The sequence below is a fragment of the Trichechus manatus genome, unplaced genomic scaffold, assembly GCF_000243295.1.
Source record: "Trichechus manatus latirostris isolate Lorelei unplaced genomic scaffold, TriManLat1.0 scaffold00020, whole genome shotgun sequence".
Taxonomy (NCBI): domain Eukaryota; kingdom Metazoa; phylum Chordata; class Mammalia; order Sirenia; family Trichechidae; genus Trichechus; species Trichechus manatus.
This window is the reverse complement of record NW_004443956.1, coordinates 19,242,484-19,261,731: the sequence shown is the minus strand read 5'-3', so window position 1 is coordinate 19,261,731 and position 19,248 is coordinate 19,242,484. Positions and strand designations below refer to the sequence as shown.

General features: G+C 47.9%; 1 protein-coding gene across 1 annotated transcript; it reads right to left on the bottom strand.

Annotated features, from left to right (window-relative positions):
* Positions 1 to 594: 594 nt before the first annotated feature.
* Positions 595 to 1,255, bottom strand: LOC105756077 (HMG-Y-related protein B-like). The gene is made up of 2 exons (XM_012554481.1): positions 1,232 to 1,255; positions 595 to 1,113 (listed from the first exon to the last, which is right to left on the bottom strand). The coding sequence occupies exons 1-2, from the start codon at positions 1,253 to 1,255 to the stop codon at positions 595 to 597; spliced, it is 543 nt and encodes a 180-aa protein (XP_012409935.1).
* Between the last annotated feature and the right edge of the window lie 17,993 nt (positions 1,256 to 19,248).

Genomic DNA, 19,248 nt, shown 5'->3' with positions numbered 1-19,248 from the left:
GGTATGGAGGTGGCAATGGAGAATCAATGCTTCCCTCCCCATGCGCGCGCGCGCGCGCACGCGCACGCGCACACGCACACACACACACACACACACACACACACACACACACACACACACACACGTCTGCTTAAGCAGAGCAGCCCTGATACTTCCTTGCTTGGTAGATTGGGCTTTTTTCAAAAGCTTTGTTTGAAAAGGGGTATCCTGCTGATTTGACACTGTCCTGTTAAAATGTAAATGTAATAATGTATTAGCCCCTTTCATTTTACATAATTTTTGGAGTAGGGTGGGGATGGGGTGGGGAGGAATGGCACTGATGGAAAAACCACAGGGGTAGGTAAGCTTTAGCCAGAGGAGAAGGCGGAATCTGGACAGGAACCTGGGCAGGAGGCCTGCTGGGCGCGGCCAGGGCAGGGAGCAGCGCTGCCAGCCTGGCTCTGTGCCAAGCCTGGATTCCCGGAAGCCCCCAGGAGAATATTCTCCCCAGCCACGTTAGCCGCGTGGAGAACAACGCCCGGGAGAGCTAAGTGCCCTGCACAAACTCACGCCTTTATTAGTAGGGTCAGGATATGAAATCCGGGTGTTCTACCGTCAAAGCCCCACGCTCTCACATGCACTCCGGCTGTCTCGTCGGAGGAGGCTGGAATCACCCCTGGAGCAGATGAAGGGACTGGGGGCTGGAGGTGGAGACCCAGGGGCGGTGACCGCCTGGCGGGAGCGGCCGCGCGCGTACCTGGCAGGCTCAGGGAAGCCGGGGACCAGGTGCGGCCCGTGGGGCGGGCGGGGAGCTGGTCTCCTAGGCGATGCAGCCGCCCGCGGGGGCTGGGGCAGGGCCTTCGCCTGCCATTGCCGTGCCCACAGCCCCGGACGCCGCGCTGAGGCATGAGGTCCGTGCTGCTCCGCTTGGCGCTGCTGCCTCCGCTGCTGTGGCCGGTCCCGGCCGGAGGAGCCCAGGACCGCGAGGTGCTCTGCGGAGGTGAGTACCTGGCGCAGCGGGAGGCCCCCAGTCCCCTCCTCCTCCACACGCGGGTCGGGACTCTGGCGACGAGACCCGCCGCTCCGCAGTGCCCCTTTCCCATCTAGTCCCTGCCGGGCTCCTGGCAGCCCGCCCTGCACCCCACCGTGTACCCAAATGAGAAGCACTGCGGCTTCCCGACTCAGCCTGTGGGCCCCTGGAAACCGACCTCGGCCCACTCTTAGCCATCAAGCGGGGTGGCCTTGAGGGAACCTCTGGGGGCGTCGGGCTCGCCATGGCGTCAAGCGCAGGCACTTTTCTCATATGGCTGTTGGGTACAGGGCGCCATTTAGTTACCATTGATTCAAATGCATGCACTCAGGCTTTCCCGATGTAAATTTGCCATTTGGACTAACAGAATTCGAAGATGGTTTAGTTGTTTAGAGGACGAAAGGCAAACGGTATTCTTTCAGACATACCAATTATAATGGGTCTAAGGAGCCCTGGTGGCACAATGGTTAAGTGCTCAGCTGCTAACTGAAAGGTCAGTGGTTCAAACCCACCCAGCTGCTTCTTGGGAGAAAAGACCTGGTGATCTGCTCCCATAAAGATTACAGCCTAGAAGAACCTACTCGGTCCTATAGGGTGGCTATTAGCTGGAATCGACTCAGTGGCTCACACAACAACAATTACTAAGATGAGTCCCTGGGTGGTGCACACAGTTAACACCCTCAGCTGCTAACAAAAAGGTTGGAGGTTTGAGTGCACACAGAGGCACCTTGGAAGAAAGGCCTGGTGGTCTACTTCTGAAAAATCAGCCTTTGAAAACCCTGTGGAACACAGTTCTACTCTGACACACGTGGGGTTGCCATGAGTCAGAGTCAGCTCAACAGCAACTGGTTTTTAATTACCAAAAGCCTTAAAAGATTCAGGGAGATTAGGGTGAAGGAGGACAAGAACTGAAATAAAAAATGGGTTGTCCTTCAGATTATGGTAGGGAACTGGGCACATGCAAAGAAGAAGCTAAAAGTTCAGACAGAAGCATCTGGATGCTGTGAGCTCTGGAGTCACCGTGGAGAGACTGGATGGAGGCAGGAGACAGTGTGCGAGTCAGCTGTCCCTGTTGGGCAGCTAGAGGGCTGGTTCTCTGGCCAGTCTAGGACCAGGGGCAGGACCCGTGGGCCTACAGGAGCACCATGTGGAGCTCAGGGAGTCTGGGGATGGGTTCTGAGGGGAAGGTGGGACTGGAGACCCACAGAGGCAGTCTGAACCAAGGGTCCATGTAATGGAGCTGGTAGAGGGGAGTGTTGAGTGGTAGTCCGGGAGTGAGAAGTGGGCTGAGCCACAGAGGAGGTGGGAAGGGATGGTGATGGGACAGTGTGTGCAGTCAGACCCTCTTTGTAGGGGGTTGTTGTTTCACTTGTGGGTGTCAGTCAACTGAACTGAAAAAGGCCTGGCCAGGGGGTTGGCCCCACCCCCACTCATACACATAATCATCAGACAACCCCTGATGTGGGGGATTTGAGACAAAGCAAAAGATCTCCCTGACCCAAAATATATTCTCCTTTGTCCAAACTAGAGCTTGACATCCATTTCTTCATTCTGAAACATCAGCTCCCAAAAAGTCGAAATGAAACATGTAACCTAGGCTGAGGAACCCATTAGCTCCTCCCAGGAGAGACAAAGACTAGCTCACCAGGTTCTCTGGGGCACAGTAGGGTGCTGTGGTAATGAGACATGGGATGAGCAAATTTTGACAAAAAGAAAGAAGGTCTGGAAAGGTCTAGAAGTATGGTTTTCAAAAACTCTTTTTGACAATCGAACCCTCTCTTCAAGTGAAACCTTACACAGAAGCCCAACATGCAAAGCAGATGAAAAGCAGGGCGGCCCTGGTCTTGTCTCCAAGTACCTGGTGAGGTGTGTGCTGCAGGCCTGTGCTAGAAGATCCCGCGGGCGCAGGCCGGAAGCGTTAGGTCTCCTGCTTATGTTTATTTTATCCAAAAACTAGACATAGTAGATGACAGCGTTTTATAAGAGGTATAAAAATTTTAAATATACATATATTGAGGGTATTCAAAATTTTTTATCACTGCTGAGTTTTGATCAAAAAAGTCTGGAAACTGTTTTTCTAGAGCTGGGGATACACCGAGTGGGTGCAAAAACAAGGAGCTCTAGAAGTCGGATGGGAGTCAGGTAGCCGGTCTTAAGGCCCTCGGCATGGGTGGGAGGTGGACAGGGTGGGCTGAAAAGAGAAACTGAGACACCAAGAAAAGAGAGTGCGGGTGGGCTACCAGGGACCCCTCTGTGGATGTCACTCTTTCCCGGATTAGCCCTCTGTGCTGGGGAAATCCTCCTCGCTTACAAATTTTTCTCTCATTCTATATTGCTCTTTTTAAATCTAAGTGTTTTCTTCCACTTGAAGCAAGGTCATTTAGGGAAGCCTGGGAGGGGATGTCTGCTTCAATTTTGTTGAATCCCAGTCTCTCTGGCACAAATGGTCCTGAGTTCTGACAGCGGATGAAACGGCAAGTTAGGCGGCAGTGTTGCTGTGCTGTGTCCTGAAGCAGCTCTCCTCATTCTGCCTTACAAACAGGTAGACTACAGAAGACTTCACCTACCCAGCGGGGAGAAAGTTAGCAAGCTTCCTGCCTTCATTCTAGGAGTAATATTAGAAATAAATTGCATGAGATCAGCATTCTTTGTCGCTTTGCCACTAAAACTGATATTTTCCCTGAGAGAGAGCCTATATGCAAAACACACAGCTCTGGACTTGGTTTCCCTTTCTGGATTATTGGGGTTGGCAACGTTAAATCTGAGACCTTTCTGCTGAGTTAGTCTATTTTCAGCAGGCCCTATGGGAAGAGGCTAGTCTGGCAGATAACTGAAATTCTGCCTAACATTTATCGAGCACTTACCGTGTGTTTAGGTGCTTTACGTACATTAACTGACTCAGCCCTCTCACGACCCTGCCAGCTAGTGCGGCCAACCTGCTGGTGCCCTGCTGACACTCCACAGCACACACCTGCTTCTTAATGCAAGCACCTGTGACTCTCTACCTATGCGCATTCTTTGGCCTCAGCAGAGAAAATGTTTGGCCTGTTTGCTGTGCGTGGGCAAGGCTGGGCACGCCAGGAGTCAATGCCCCAAAGAACAGCCCTCAACCAGCGATGGACAAAGTTGGTAGCTAGATACCCCAGCTTAATTCCCCCTGCCACCTCCCGCCACCACCTTGGGTGGGAAAAGTCTGAAGCATGCTCTACTTGGGTCAGCAAATTTTCTTCATAAACGGTCAGCTAGTAAATATTTTAGGCTTTGCAGGCCATACAGTCTCTGTTTCAGCTACTGAACACTGTCAATGTAGCACAAAAGGAGCCACAGATGCTATGTAAATGATTGGCTGTGCTGAGTTCCAATCCAACTTGATTTACACAAACATGTGGTGAGCTGCAACTGGCCCAAGGGTGATAGGCTGTCTACCCCTGCTCTACATGGTCACTCAGAGGTAACTTGTTTGTTGCCCACATTCATTGATCCTATATTCCCTGTCTTGCCAATCCATTTTTCTACCCTATTCCTTTTTTTTTTTTTGGAGGGGATGGGGGGAACTCAAGACAACTTAAGACAGTCCATAGACCTATTATCCTCATTTTAGAGATAAGGAAATCGAAGCAGAAGTTAAGTTTTTTGCCCAAGGTCATAGAGCTGTGAGTGGCAGTGCCCAGATTCCAATCCAGGCAGTCTGGCTCCGCAGTCTGGCTCCACATTCTAGGTTGTTAACTACTATGCTATATTGTATCTCTAATGCTTCAGTCAGCCAACAAACATTTGTACCTTTGAGCACCTCTAGGTGCCATGGGGATAGAAAATTTTAAATGGTTAAGGAGAGAAGTCACAGACAAAGACAAGGTCCACTAACAACACATTGACACTTGTCAAATAGATGGAGGAAACAAAAACGCTTGAAATCAGAGGAGGGAAAAATCTGCCCCACGTACCCCAATGACTTCCACGTTGCCAAATCCAATGGACACACTCGTGTCCTCATTATACTTGACCTCTCAGCGGCAGCTGGCGAAGTAGACCACTCCTGACTTCTGCACACACTCTCTTGGCTTCTCAGATACCATGCTCTCCTGGTTTCTTGTAACTCACTGACTGTTCTTTTTCTAGTTGCTTCTGCTCGTTCTTCCACTTCTGTCTGCTTCTAAGTGTTGGAGGGCTCAGGGATACACCATGGATAAACCTGCTCTTTTCTCTGTTGTCTAGGTACAGGGTCCCCGGCATAATCCCTCTAAGGGTGCCTGGGCCCCAGTAAGCAAAAGCCACTTTGGAGACTTGACTTCTTTGTTTACCAGACAGTCCTCTAGAGTAGTTGGAGCCTGTAGGCCTTAGCTTTAAAACTGGCTGATGCAATTTTACTGTAATACAGCAATTTGAAACATGGATAGTTTTTTGTTTTTTAAGATTTGGTGATTAATTTTTGGCTGAGGTTCCCCAGCTGCTGAAGGTCAGGTCACTGTTGATAAGCTTGGGCAGCCCAGCCCTGAACATCTGGCCACCCTGGCTGTGATGAAGCTCCTGGCCCCTTTTACCTGGCCACTCTGGGTAAAAGTCAGACTATATACAACTGGCCCCAGTGGGTGGTGTGGCAGTGACGCTGATGACCTCTCTCTGGAGCAGCCTGAGGCAATAGAACCCATGGTCGGCCCATGCTGTGCTGATCCCTGTGAGAAACTACTGTCTCTCCTTCCGTGAGAAGGGATTCCACTTCCTGAGCTAACAGTACAACAGTCTGGAGGAACAGAAGGCATCCTGAAAGGTTGCTTAAGTTTTCATCCATTCTTCACAAGCCTGTGTCTATGGATAAAGATCCACTCATTTAGAGGAGAAAGAATCTGCTCTCCTCTCCCCTGGAACCTGGAAATAAGTCTTTCGTTACATTAATCCATCTACTTATTTAACTTAGGTGATCCAAGCCACTTCCACGCCAAGATGTATATCCCTGGCACAGTCCTATTCCTTGAGTTTAGAATCCTATATATAAATGACCACTTGATGCTTCCTCCTAGATGTCTAATATCATCTCAACCATTATATGTTCAAAATGGAACTCTCCACCCTACTCCCCCCAGCCCCACAACATGCTTCTCCCGGGTCTTCCTCATCTCATTAAATGGCACTACCTTCTCCTCAGTGGCAGAAGCAAAGAACCAGGCATCATCTTTGATTCTTTCCACTGTTTCCCTCCCAAGATTCACCCCATCACCAAGTCCTGATGGTTCTACCTCCAAGAAATATCTGAGGTCCATCCTCTTCTCTTTATCTCTGCAACCACAACTTAGTTGAAGTCACCATTATCTCTTGCCAGGATGTAAACAACGGCATGGGGGGAGAGTCTGACCTTCTCTAACTTTACAAGGAGGAAGGAGAATCAAGATTAACAGCCCAAGGCCGATTCCTATGAATCGAAGGTCAGACATGCTTCCTCTCTCTGCCGTCTTTACCAATTCTGACACCAACTGTCCCCCTTGCTTCTCTATTGGGTTCGATAATTCATTGCAATGGCCACACAGAACTCACAGACAATACTCACAATTATGGAGTTATTTGGGAAGTAACAGTTACAATTCAGGCTCAGGAACTACTCAGGATACAGTTCATCAGGGCAGCCTCTTCTCAGCCGTGCTCGCAGGTACAACCCTCTCTGGCCCTAGGCCTCTGCCCCTGCCAATAAGTCCCCAGAGGCACCCCAGGCACTCAGCTTTCTTGCTCCATGGGCTGGGAAGTGGTCTCCTGCCGTCTCTCCTGCCACCGATTCTCACCATCTTTAGGGTTGCAGCTCGATCTCTCTCGCAGTCTCCTGGCTCCAGGAGAATCTCAGCACAGGGATCCCGGGTCCAAAGGACATGCTCCCCGCTCTTGGCTGTTCTTCTTTGGTGGTGGTAGGATCCTGTCTCTGCTCTGGGATTGGCTCTCTTTTAAGGCAAAACTGACCAGTCCCCTTAGTGGGCCACAATTACCCTATTTGCACGGTCCCACCCAGTCACTTTGGTGGGAGTTACAAGACCATGGCTAGAAAGGCCACACAAAAGTGATCCATCACACCGCATAGGACTCCTGCCCCAGTCCTTAACCAGTCTCCCACTTCCTTTCTTGCATCCTTCCAATCCATTCTCCACACAAAAGTCAGAGTGATTTTTTTTTAAACCTAAATCAGATCATTTACTCCCATTCTTAAAAATCTTCAGTGGCTTACTGTTGCTCTTAGGATAAATTCAATCCCTTCCTATGGTCTGTAAGTCCCTGTGTGACCTGGCTCCTACTACCATTTTGGCCTCATTTCCTACACTGTTTGCTGTAGCAGACTCCTGCCTGGGCCCAGGCAAGCACACCTGAGCCCTTGCTCACTACTCTCTAGCTGAGTGGATCTCCTTTCAGGGCCGCAGACAATCCAGCCCCTCCTGCCACAGGGCCTTTGTTTTGCTCTTCTGCTAGAATGTTCTCCTCTTTCTTCTCATGGTTGCCTCATTCTCATCTTTCAGGTCTCAGCTCAAATGTCACCTACTCAGAGAGACCTTTTGTGGCAGAGACTCTGATTGTCACTCTTCTCTTTTTCCTTTTGGTAATTGAACCCCCGCCTCTACCCAAGTTTTCCAGGGCACACGCCATCCGGCTAAAGGCTGCATTTCCCAGCATTCCTTGTCACTAGCTTGCTCGTGTGGTATGTGGGCAGAAATGATATCTGCAGTTTTCAGTCACCTCCTTAAAAAGGAAACTGCTGGCCTTCCAATTCCTCCCCCCTCTTTCTGCTGGCTGGAAATGGCATAGCCAGAGCAGCCGTGTTGGACCCAGAGACGGAAGGCACATGATGAGTGGTGGAGCTGCCCCCCCTCCCCGGGAGCTCTCACCTCTGAACTCTGACTCTCTAAAAACTGTTTCTATCTTATGCAAACCAATTCATTTTGAGTCTTTTTGTTACTGCCACCTAGCAGTACCTAAAGTAATATGAATATCTCTTCCATCATTATCTTCTCTGAGGGAGGTTTCCCTGATCACTTTCTGTCTCCAAACCTGTGTAATCCCTTCAAAGCAATGACTGCAGTGTGCTATCATCTTCTTTATTTATTTACTAGTTTACTGTCATCTCCCCCTTGCATCAGAGCACCATGTAAGTGTAAGCATGGACTTTGCCTTGGTCACCACCATGCTCTCAGTGCCTTTAAATTGGAGTGTGGGATGTGGTAGCCTCCAGAGAAATGGATGTTGAAGGAATGAATGACTGCAATGACTGGAAGAGGCTCTGTGGGGGGTGGAGACTGGAGTGGGCCTTGGAGAGAATGCCTGATGCTGTGGGGGCCTCAGCGCTCCTGGAGCAGTCGACCTAGGGGCCTCACTGAACTGCTGCGAGGCCCTGAAGTGAGTTGGGCTGAAGCTGTCTTTAGTTAAGTCCAGCAGGGATCGCAGCAGTGGGCTGTCAGAAGGAAAGAACTGCTCGGTTCAGGATTCCCCCAGCCCGTGCCTGACAAGTCTCTCAGCAGTGAGCCTGAGAATTGTGTGATGACTGATTTACCTCTCACTGCTGGGCCCTCTGTGCCTAGCCCTGTGCCTGGCATGCAGTGAGCGATACCATTTGTGGAATATTGATTGACTAAGCATTAGTAATGCAGACAATAGAGCGTAAGTGGAAATCCTGACATCAAAGTCAGAAAGAATTAAGCACCAGCTCTGTGAGTCTTTGATAAACAGCGTCCACAAGGGCTTGGGCTTCCTTTGGGAGGAAGCCTGCCTCCGGGCAGGGGGCTTTTCTCCCCACTGCCACAGGCCCCTGAGGGTCCTTTCCTTTGTGGCACCGTGCGCCTCCAGGGGCAGGTGTGGGCAGGTGCACCTTGGCCTAACCTGTTCCCCGAAGAGGGCTCCTACCCGCAGTGGCCTCCCTGCCCCACGCTCTCACTTTCAGAACCTGCCTCTGGCTGAGACTTCTTTCCACCTACCACGCTTCTCTCTTGGATTCCAAATACATGCTTCTTTTTCTTTACAAAATCAGCACATGCTTTTGGTGGAAAATGCAAGTACCACTCCTGTCCATCCCCTCCCTGCACCTGGCTCCCCCATGGGAGGCATACCTTCCATAATCTCCTTCCGGGCTGCAGCTGTGGTAGCACAAGTGCATGTATATGCGATGGTCTGATTTCGTTTTGTGTAGTTTTGAGCACAAATTGTGTAACATACATAGAGTTCTTTAACTTGTTTTTTCACTTAACGAGGACCTGGAGTTCTTCTCAGGACAGTATTTGTGCACCTACCAAAATTTGTACCGGTTTGAGTATTTAAAGCTCAGTAGGTGATTGTTTGCACATTTCTTAATCAGCTCTGGGCGTTATCAAACTTTTTAATATTTACCAATCTGATAAGCAAAAATAGTAACTCATTTTTATTTGCATTTCTTAAAATGTAAGACTGAATATTTTTCACCTGATTAATGACTATTTGTTATTTCTTATTCTAAGAATGGCCTGCCTTTGCTCATTTTTCTATTAGGCTGTTTTCTTTTCTTTAATTATTTATAAGAGCTTTCTGTGTAAAATTAAAATGGTACTTCCCATATAATTGCAGATTTTCTTTGTGTTTTCATTTATCTTTTGAGTTTGTCCATGGTGCTTTTACTCTTCAATTTATTCTTTTTTTAAAAATTGTTTTCTTGTAGTAAAAATATATATAACAAAACATTTTTCAGTTCTACATTTTTTACCTGTATAATTCAGTGACATTGGCTACATTCATTATGTTGTACAACCATCACCACTATCTGTTAACAATTATTCTTCCATCATAACAGAAAATCGGTGCTTCCTAATTTAAGATCCCCCTTTTCCCCTCCCTCCCACCTGTGATAGCCACCGATGGACTATGGTCTCTATACATTTGCCTATTTCATATAAGTGAGATCATACAATATTTATCCTTCTGTCACTGACGTATTTCACTCAGCATGATGTTTTCAAGGTTCATCCATGACCTACTAACCAACCAATCTGTTGCCATCAAGTCGATTCCAACTCATAGCAACTCAATAGGACAGACTAGAACTGCCCCATAGGGTTTCCAAGGAGCACCTGGTGGATTTGAACTGCTGACCTTTTTTGGTTAGCAGCTATAGCACTTAACACTAGGCAACCAGGGTTTCCATCCATGGCAAGTATTATTATGGCTAAGTAAGAGTCCATTGGACGGATAGACCACATTTTGTTTATCTGTTTGTCTCTTGATAGACTTTAGGTTGTTTTCATCGTTTGGTTATTGTGAATAGTGCAGCAATGAACGTTGGTGTATAATCTGCAATTTTTTTTTATTGTGCTTTAAGTGAAAGTTTACAGCTCAAGTTAGTTTCACTTACAAAAATTTATACATACATTTTTATGTGACCCTAGTTGCTATCTCTGTAATGTGACAGCACACTCCCCCTTTCCACCCCTTATTTCCTGTGTCCATTCAACCAGCTCCGATCACTTTCTGCCTTCTTACCTCGCCCCTGGACAGGAGCTGCCCATTTAGTCTCGTGTATCTGCTTGAACTAGATGCACACTCTTCACAAGTATCATTTTATGTCTTATAGTCCAGTCTAATCTTTGTCTGAAGAGTTGGCCTTGGGAATGGTTTCAGTTCTGGGCTAACAGAGGTCCAGGGTCCATGTCTTCTGGGGTCACTCCAGTCTCAGACAGACCATAAAGTCTGTTCTTTTTATTAGAATTTGAGTTCTGCACCCCACTTTTCTCCTGCTCCATCAGGGACTCTCTCTTGTGTTCCCTGTCAGGGTGGTCATTGGTGGTAGCTGGGCACCATCTAGTTCTGGTCTCGGGCTGATGAAGTCTCTGGTTTATGTGGCCCTTTCTGTCTCTTGGGCCCTTTCTGTCCCTTTTCTTGTGTCTTTAGTGTTATTCATTCTCCTTTGCTCCAAGTGGATTGGGACCAACTGGTGTATCTTAGATGGCCACTTGCCAGCTTTTAAGACCCCAGATGCCACTCACCAAAATGGGATTAATCTGCAAATTTTTAATGTGATCAAATTTCAAATTTATTAATGTTTTTCTTTATGACTGTTTGGTTTCTTTCCATGCTTAGAAAGACTTACCCAACTTGATTATAAGAAATTTATATTGAATCAACCTGGAATTAATTTTAATGTATAGCATTATGGTAGAAATTGAGGCAAAATTGTTCAGTTAATGTTTGCTTATTATCATTATTATTACTGTTATTATTTTAAACTTATAATAAATTTGTGTATGTATTGGGGTTATTTCTGAGTTCTTTTCTGTTTTGTAATGATTTATTTATTTCTGCACCAGTACTGGTGGTGCGGAAACCCTGGTGGCATAGTGGTTAAGAGCTACAGCTGCTAACCAAAAGGTCAGCAGTTCAAACCCACTAGGCACTCCTTGGAAACCCTATGGGGCAGTTCTACTCTGTCCTATAGGGTCGCTATGAGTCGGAATGGAGTTGACGGCAGTGGGTTTGGACTGGTGGTGCCAACAGTTAATGCGCTTAGCTGCTAAACAAACGGAGATTCTAGTCCACCCAGAGGAGCCTCAGAAGAAAGGCCTGGTGACCTACTGCTGAAAAATCAGACACTGAAAACTCTATGGAGCACGATTCTACTCTGACACGCGTGGGGTTGCCGTGAGTGGGAGTCGATTCAACAGCAGCTGGTTTACTGTATTATTTTACTTCTAGCTGTATATCTTACTATCTCACATTACTCTTATATCTCTTATTCACTTTTGAATTATTTTATAAAATTCAGAAAAAATTGTGAGATCTCATTAAATATATAGATCAATTTATAGAGAACTTACATCTTCACAATACTAAGTCTTCCTACTCCAGAACGACATGCTTTATTCAAGTCTGTTTAATACCCCGCAGTAGAGTTAAAAGGTTTCTGCACATTTCTTAAGTTTCTTTCTAGCCAGCTTGTCTTTTTATTATTGGTAGTGTTCATGAAATCTTTTTATCCATCCGTGTTCTGATTGGTTATTATTTAAATATAGGAAAATTATTGTTTTGCATAAATTTTGTAATCAGGCCCTTTACTAAACTCTGTAAATGTTTCTAACAATTTTTCAGTGGATTCTTTTGCAGTTATCATCGAGGTATCATCTGCAAATGATTACAAGTTTGACCACTTACTCCTTTCCAATATTTATACCTTTTCTTATATCTTTCGTTCTACTTTTCCAGCTGGGCCTTTTTCTCTCTGGCTTGGACCCTGACTTTCGCACATCATCTACCCATTTCTGCTGTGGCCCAGAGCTTCTGGAGTCTCAAGGCTCACCCACAGACACCCTCCTGCCATGCCTGGCACAACCACTCACTGGTAGCTGTCCTCATTCTCTCTTTGAATAAACCGATGGCAGATTAACTGGCCAGTGTGTCCCCCCTCCCCCATGCCCCATCAAAGCAGGGCAGCACCTGCCTACTGCTAACACCTGCTTCAGAGACCCAGCACGCCTCTCCCAACTTGTGCTGGATGGGTACTGTTTGGGCCATGGAGTGGTACACATGGCGCCAGCCACTGCACCTGAACGGTCATCTGCCTTCAGAATCCTGTTCCTTTGATGTCCTCTTTGCTTCTCTCCAAACAATGTTCTACAGTGAACATGCTTCCACCCCAGATACAGCCCATAGTGTGCATGTGTGTGTGAAATGGATAGTTGTGGTCATGGCTCTCCTGGATACATCAATGTACAGAGTAGCTTTTGTTCTGGTTGTCCCAGACCACCTCCATTTCTCTTAGTAACAGATCCCCTCTTAGAAAGGTGGCAAAGTGCGGCCTGGGACCTGGTCTGAGCATTCCTGATGCCCGTGCTTCTCAGTGGGTGTGTCAGCCGCTGCCCGAGGGAGGCCAGTTCGTCAGCTATCAGAGACCACAGACCTTCATGCCTGGTTTACATCAGTGCTCACTCCCAGCACCACCCTGGGCTACTTTTACTGCATTATTTCTGCCCCCTCTCTCACTGTCCTTGTCTGTTCGACTCCTTTGATGAAGATGTAAAGATGAGAATTGTAGCAGGTGTGAACAGGCAAACATGCTAAGAGCCTGCTCTTGTCCAAGGAGAAGTGTAATCATGCCAGCGCGTCTCTTTGGGATGCGTCTCTGTGGTGCCCTGCTGGTCTTGAGGATGCCGGTAACATTTAGACAATCGCACCTTTGCTCTTTTCAATGCATTTCAGACTGGTAGACAGAGCAGATTTTTGTCTTCTTGTCCCTGTCTCCTCCCGCCCCCTTCTCTCCTCTCAACCCCAATCACTCGTAGAGGGCACTTCTGTGACGCCTCATTGTTAGCAAGCCTCCTAGCGCTGTGTCAGCCAACAGCACAATGGACTACACAGGCTATTGATTTAATGACAACCATCAGTGCTCGGAATTGATCTAATGTTTTCATTACACTAAAAATGCTTTAACAAGTTTATTCAGAATTAGGCAATGGCAAAGATCTGCTCAGTTCCTGATCATTTCCCTAAAGGAGGGTGGTTGTGGGGTCCTTCTGGAATCAGAGCTGCTCCCCCATACTGCCGTGCACAGCCTTATTCTGTATGGCGCCTTCCCTGAAGGAGACCAGAAGGGCTTAGGGTCTCTGCTCCAAGGCCCCTCTCCTCCGTGGTCAGGCCCTTTGATTTAGAAGTACAAAGGAGCGTTCTTCACAGTGTGGCTGCGGTGATAAGATAGGATCCTTCTGTTTCCAATTGTCCCTCTCCTCAGGGCCCTGCTTCTTTCTCCCCCCTCCCATTTCCCGTCCGAAGTTACAGCCTCCTCGGCTGCCTCCCTGTCTGAACACGGGAGATCAGTCGTTGCTGCCTGGTTTCCGGCCTCTTCCTGCTCTCGGTTTTCCACTGTGGGAAAGCCCGCAGCTTGTGCCATGACACGTCTGTGTCCCAGTGTCCTCACACATAGTCTGGGTCATGCTGCCAGCGTCACAGGGAGGCTGTGGGTTATTAAACGAGGTCAGGCGCAGACAGCCCTCACATGGCATCTGGCCCGCTGAACACGCTCAGGAAGGCACCCTCTCCTGGCTCAGCTTGGCCCTCCAATCTGGAGCTGTCAGTGTCAGAGCATCGCAGCCTGTGGGGCTGCCCTGGGCTTCGAGGCTGCAGCTATCACTCTGATATCTATCCCGGTCTGAGTGCCGCCCTGCATGCGAGAGCCAGGGCTCACCCCCCCAGCTGGCCTCTGGGCCTCATTCTCCTGAGCCCTGGGTCCTCCGGCCCACCTGGTCCAGAGCGCTGGGCTCCTGCTTTGATTCCTGCATTGAGCTGATGTCTGTTGTTGGGGACTTAGTACCCTCGTGAAAGGACTGGCTGCAGAATTTGCAGGGCCTTGAGCAAAATGAAAATGCAGGGCCCCTTGTTAAAAAATGAAGGGCCCTGGGCAGCACAATCAGTTTGCACTCAACTACTAACCTAAAGGTTGGCGGTTTGAACCCAACTAGCAGGCCACGGAAGAAAGGCCTCATGATGTGCTTCTGTAAAGATTACAGCCAAGAAAATCATCTGGAGCACAGTTCTACTCTGTAATGCGTGGCGTCACCATGAGTCAGAATTGACTCCACGGCAAAGGGTTTGGTTTGTTCAAAAATTAGTAATAATTTCAAGATGGTGACACCAGAGCATTAAACCAAGCCCAGGGTACTTCTACATGTGTGCCCACAAGGCGTTGGCCTCTGCTTCTTCGCCTTGTCAGTCTGCACCCCAGGAATGTAGTTATAGGAGGAGATGGTCTGCAGGACTGGACTTCTGTGTACCCCCTGCCTGGACTCACCAACAGCACGCTCCTTCTTGGGCCCCTTCTATGTACCACTTGCCCAAACCAGCCGTGGACCCCATCCCTTGCATGCCTGATGGACTGTCCCCTTGAACTGGGTTGACCTCCACTGTGGTGGGTCCCTTCTACTGGGCAGGTCTAAAACCAAGCCCTAGCTGGTCCATCTGCCAAGCTCCATAGCATGGTGAACTGTGAATTATGTTTTGTTGTTTTTGTTAAATTTTTATTCTTTCAGAATGGAGGTTATCACTTTTTTTGTGTGTGTATAACAGATAAAAATAACCCCCTAAAAGTGAGTTATAACAACAAAAGTTTAGGCCCTATGCCAATCATGGTGCAGTGTGGTGAACCAACTTAATATGGCCCTTCTAGTCTTTGTAACTCTCAACGAATGACTGGGTGAGACTATGCAAATGAGGTGCTTGTGGCCCACCAAGGGCATTGGATAACTTGCTAATAATGTAAATAAGGTGCATAACACCCTTGTGGAGGGTGGGACCATGCAAATAAGGTATACAGAACCCTAATGAGGGGATTGGTCAGTTTTGCCATCCCAGAGGCAGGAAGAGAGGATCTCACCATCACCAAGAAGGAAGAGTCAGAAGTGCAGTGTGTCCTTTAGACCTAGGATCCCTGCGCTCCTGGAACCAGGAGCCTGAGGGAGAGAGCTGTAACACTAAAGACGATGAGAAGTGGTGGCAGAGAAACAGTGGCAGCAGAGGCAGGAGACTGGCAGGAGGTGGCGCAGTGGGCTTCCTGGCCCCTGGAGCAAGAAAACTGAGCACCTCTGGGCAGGAGGCTTGTTGGCAGAGTAGGGTGCCTCTGGGCACTTGGTGAAGCTAGATTTGTGGACCCACAGAGCTAGAGCTGAGCACCTTCGGGCAGGAGGCTTGCTGGCAGAGTAGGGTGCCTCTGGGCACTTACTGACAGAGCTAAAAGAGCCTTGTAACACTTGCCCAAGAAGGACAGAGGCTAGGCTGAGGGGCCACAGGCCAGAGAGAGACCTGCCTGCAGCAAGGCTGAGAAGAGGCTGTCCTGATCGAAGAACTGTATCCTGAGTCGTTCCTGAACCTGAATAACTGTTACTTCCCTCATAAACCCTCTAACTGTGAGTATGGTCTGTGAGTTCTGTGTGGCCACTGCAATGATTTATCAAACCCAGCAGAGAAATAGAGAGTGCTGTGGGGAAGATGATTGGTGTTAGAATTGGTAAAAAGGCTGCAGGGTGGAGGCATGTCTGACCTCCGCCTCATAGGAATCAGCCTTGGGTTGGTTATGCTAATGATTCGCCTTCCACCTTGTGAAATTACAGGAGGTCAGATGCTGCTGCCATGTCATTTTAATGTGGCTAGCTGACTCTCGGCTTCACGCCTCCTCGCTCCCTGGCGCAACATCGTGGGCACTGATGGTCATCAGGCAGGGGAAGAGAGCTCTGGGGGCCTGGGACTGGAAACCAAGCACTGCAGCATGGGAATGACACACAGCACTTCTGCTCACAGTGTACCAGTGGGACAAGGTGTTTGGCTCCACTCAAGCACAGCAGAGGCAGGAAGTGCAGTCTTAGCATTGTGCCTGCAGGGTGAGGAGCCGGGAATATCTGTGGAGCAGTATTTGTGACCATCTTAAGAGGGGTCACGTGTCTAAAGATGTACCCCTGTCCAAGCACAATGCCCAGCTGCCAGATATGATTAAAAGACATTATTTTGGACATCGAGTTAGACCACTCTCATTTATTCAAAGAAAATGAAATTATTTTGGGATCTTTCTGCATGTACATCTTCCCTGTGTTGTTATACAGGCTGAGAAAACAGCATCTAGCCTGCACCCCCAGCCTCTAAGTTCTACATTTTTCACTGATTTGGGCATACATTACAAAAGGGAGACTTTCAGATGTGACCAGTGAAATGCCTGTGAGATTATGGGATGGTGATGACATAATTTCATAAAACAATTCACTTTTATGACCTGACTTTGCCATCTCTCATCCCCTCTTCACACACTTTTTATTTTTTTACTACTGTATCAGTCAGCTATTGCTGCACAACAAACAACCAGAAAATCTCAATGGCACATTTGCCAGTTGACTGGGGATCAGCTGATCTAGACTGGGCTTAGCTAGGCAGCCCTGAGGTGCCACATGGGTCCAGGTCAGCTCCTCGTGGGTCCAGGTCAGCTCCATCTGTGCCTCATCCTCCTGTGACCGGGGGCTAGCTGGGGCATGACTGCTCATGGTGATGGCAAAGGTGGAAGAGGGCAAGTGGAAATACATGGTGCCTCATGAGGCCTGGAGTCCCTGGGCGGTGCAAACGGTTAACATGCTTGGTTGCTAACCAAAAGGTTGGAAGTACAAGCCCATCCAGAGGCACCTTGGAAGAAAGACCTGGTGATCTACCTCCCAAAAAATCAGCCATTGAAAATTCTACGGAGCACGGTTCTACTCTGATGCACACGGGGTCACCATGAGGCAGAATTAACAGCAACTGGTTTTGGCTTTATGAGGCCTAGGCTCAGAACTGGCAAATTGTCCCTACCACCTAGATTCCATTGGCAAGTCACATGGCTGAGTCCAGAGTCCAGGGGTGGTAGGAAGAACTGCAGTTACATGGCAAAGAGCATTACCAGAAGGGTAAAAAAATGGTGACAATCAGAAAATAACCCAGTATACTACACCACTCATTCTCTTTTTCTTTAGATTTCCTTCATAATTGGGGTTAGAATCTCTTCCTTGAGCCAAACTCAGCTGTCTTTCTCTGACAGCTATACCAGAGGTCCCCCTTAGATCCCAGGCTCACTCTCTGTGTTTGCTCTTGGAGTTAAGACATATTGTATATATTTTTACCATTCCTTAGTTAGGGAAGGGCTGGTTTTGTCTTCTGAGACTCTTGTACATCACTCAAGGAGTGAAGTTTATGGTGGTGATAATAATTTGTGGGTTTTCCTGAGTCCTCTGCACTTAATTTTAAACCATAAATGCCTGCTTCTCGAGTATTTTTTCTCAGATTCTAATCTATACTTAAATGCACAAAGATGGCATTTTTAAAATGGAGACGCAATAACGGTTATTTATTCTGGTTAAAAAGCAAAAACTACACAATTTTGGTGTTTTTTTCAAGGATAGGTGGGCCAAGATTGTTGTTGGTGGTGGTTCCATACAGTTCTTCTTTTTTATTTTAAATAAACAAAAAATTTTATTGTAGTAAAAAAAATATATATATAACAAGAAGTTTGCTATTTTAATCATTTTCAACTGTGCAATTCAGTGACATTAATTACATTGACCACCCTTCATTTTCAGAAGTTTTCCATCAGCCTGAACAGAAACCCAGCACCCCTGCAGCAATAACTTCCATTCCCTCCTCCCCTCGCCTCTGGCAGCCACTAATAAATTTTTATCTCTATACACTTGCCCATTCTAGATATTTCATACGAGTGGAAGCATGCAAAACTTGTCCCTTTGTGTCTGGCTTATTTCACTTAGCCTAATGCTTTCAAGGTTCATCCATGTCATTATGTGGGTCAGAACTTCCTCTATCTTTATGGATGAATAATATTCCATTGTATGGATAGACCGCATTTTGTTTTTCCATTCATCTATTGATGGACACCTCAGTGGTTTTCACCGTGTGGCTGTTGTGGATAATGCTGCAGTGAGCGCTGGTGGCCATCAGGTCCTTGGACTAAGTGGTGTGCACCGTGCCAGGGCTGGTTTGGTTATTAAGCCAAAGTGGTCGGTGCAGTGGCCTGTCCGGCTCCTTCATCTTCTGCTATCTGCCTTTTCCCTGTGCCTTCCCTCAGCCCTGCCTTACCTAAATGGATCAGTTTTTTGATGTCATTTGAGGTAAGCCTTGGGATGTGCTGGGATTTGGCTCTATTGTGACTTTTTGACCAGAAATGCATCTTTTAGCCTTCCTCTGTGGCTGTGGCCTTGGGACTGTGAACACTTTCAGTGATGTTAATGCAGGAGCTGAAGGGAAATTGAGAGGTCTGCTGAACATTCAGTAAACCCGGGGCATGCAGGCCTGCGCCGTGCGGCAGGCCAGGACATATTAAAATGGACAGCACTTGTGAGGGAACCAGCGTTCCACCAAGTGGTGAGCGGCCATCGGGGACGTCAGGCTCTTCTCTCTTTATTGTGCTACAGGTGGGCCTCCTTCCGCCCAGGAAATCAAGGCTGCTCCTTCTAAGAGAAGTTCATGTCACTGCTCTTGCAATGCTGCTTTCCTAATGAGCCAACAAAAGCGGTGTCCCTCACACCTGAATGGGATTAGCTGACGAAATACTTACACCTCCCCAGCTTCCTCAGCGAGAAGCCGGAGGCCTTCCCGCAGGCAGGAGAGCCAGGATCTTAGTTGGAAACGACTTTGGTATCTTTTGACACTTTATTGGGAAATCATTTTCTTCCTAGGAAGAGGAAGTATACGTGTCCACTAGAGCAGGTGAGATTCCTTTTGACGGGGATGAAGGAGTCCCT

What these genes read in the sequence shown, in the direction of transcription:
- LOC105756077 (XM_012554481.1), bottom strand. Translation starts at nt 1,255, where the DNA reads ATGGCGAGCCCGACGCCCCCAGAG. An exon ending in CGAGCCCGACGCCCCCAGAG is followed by an intron (nt 1,114 to 1,231) that starts GTTCCCTCAAGG and finishes GGTGGGGTGCAG; the next exon opens with GGCGGGCTGCCAGGAGCCCG.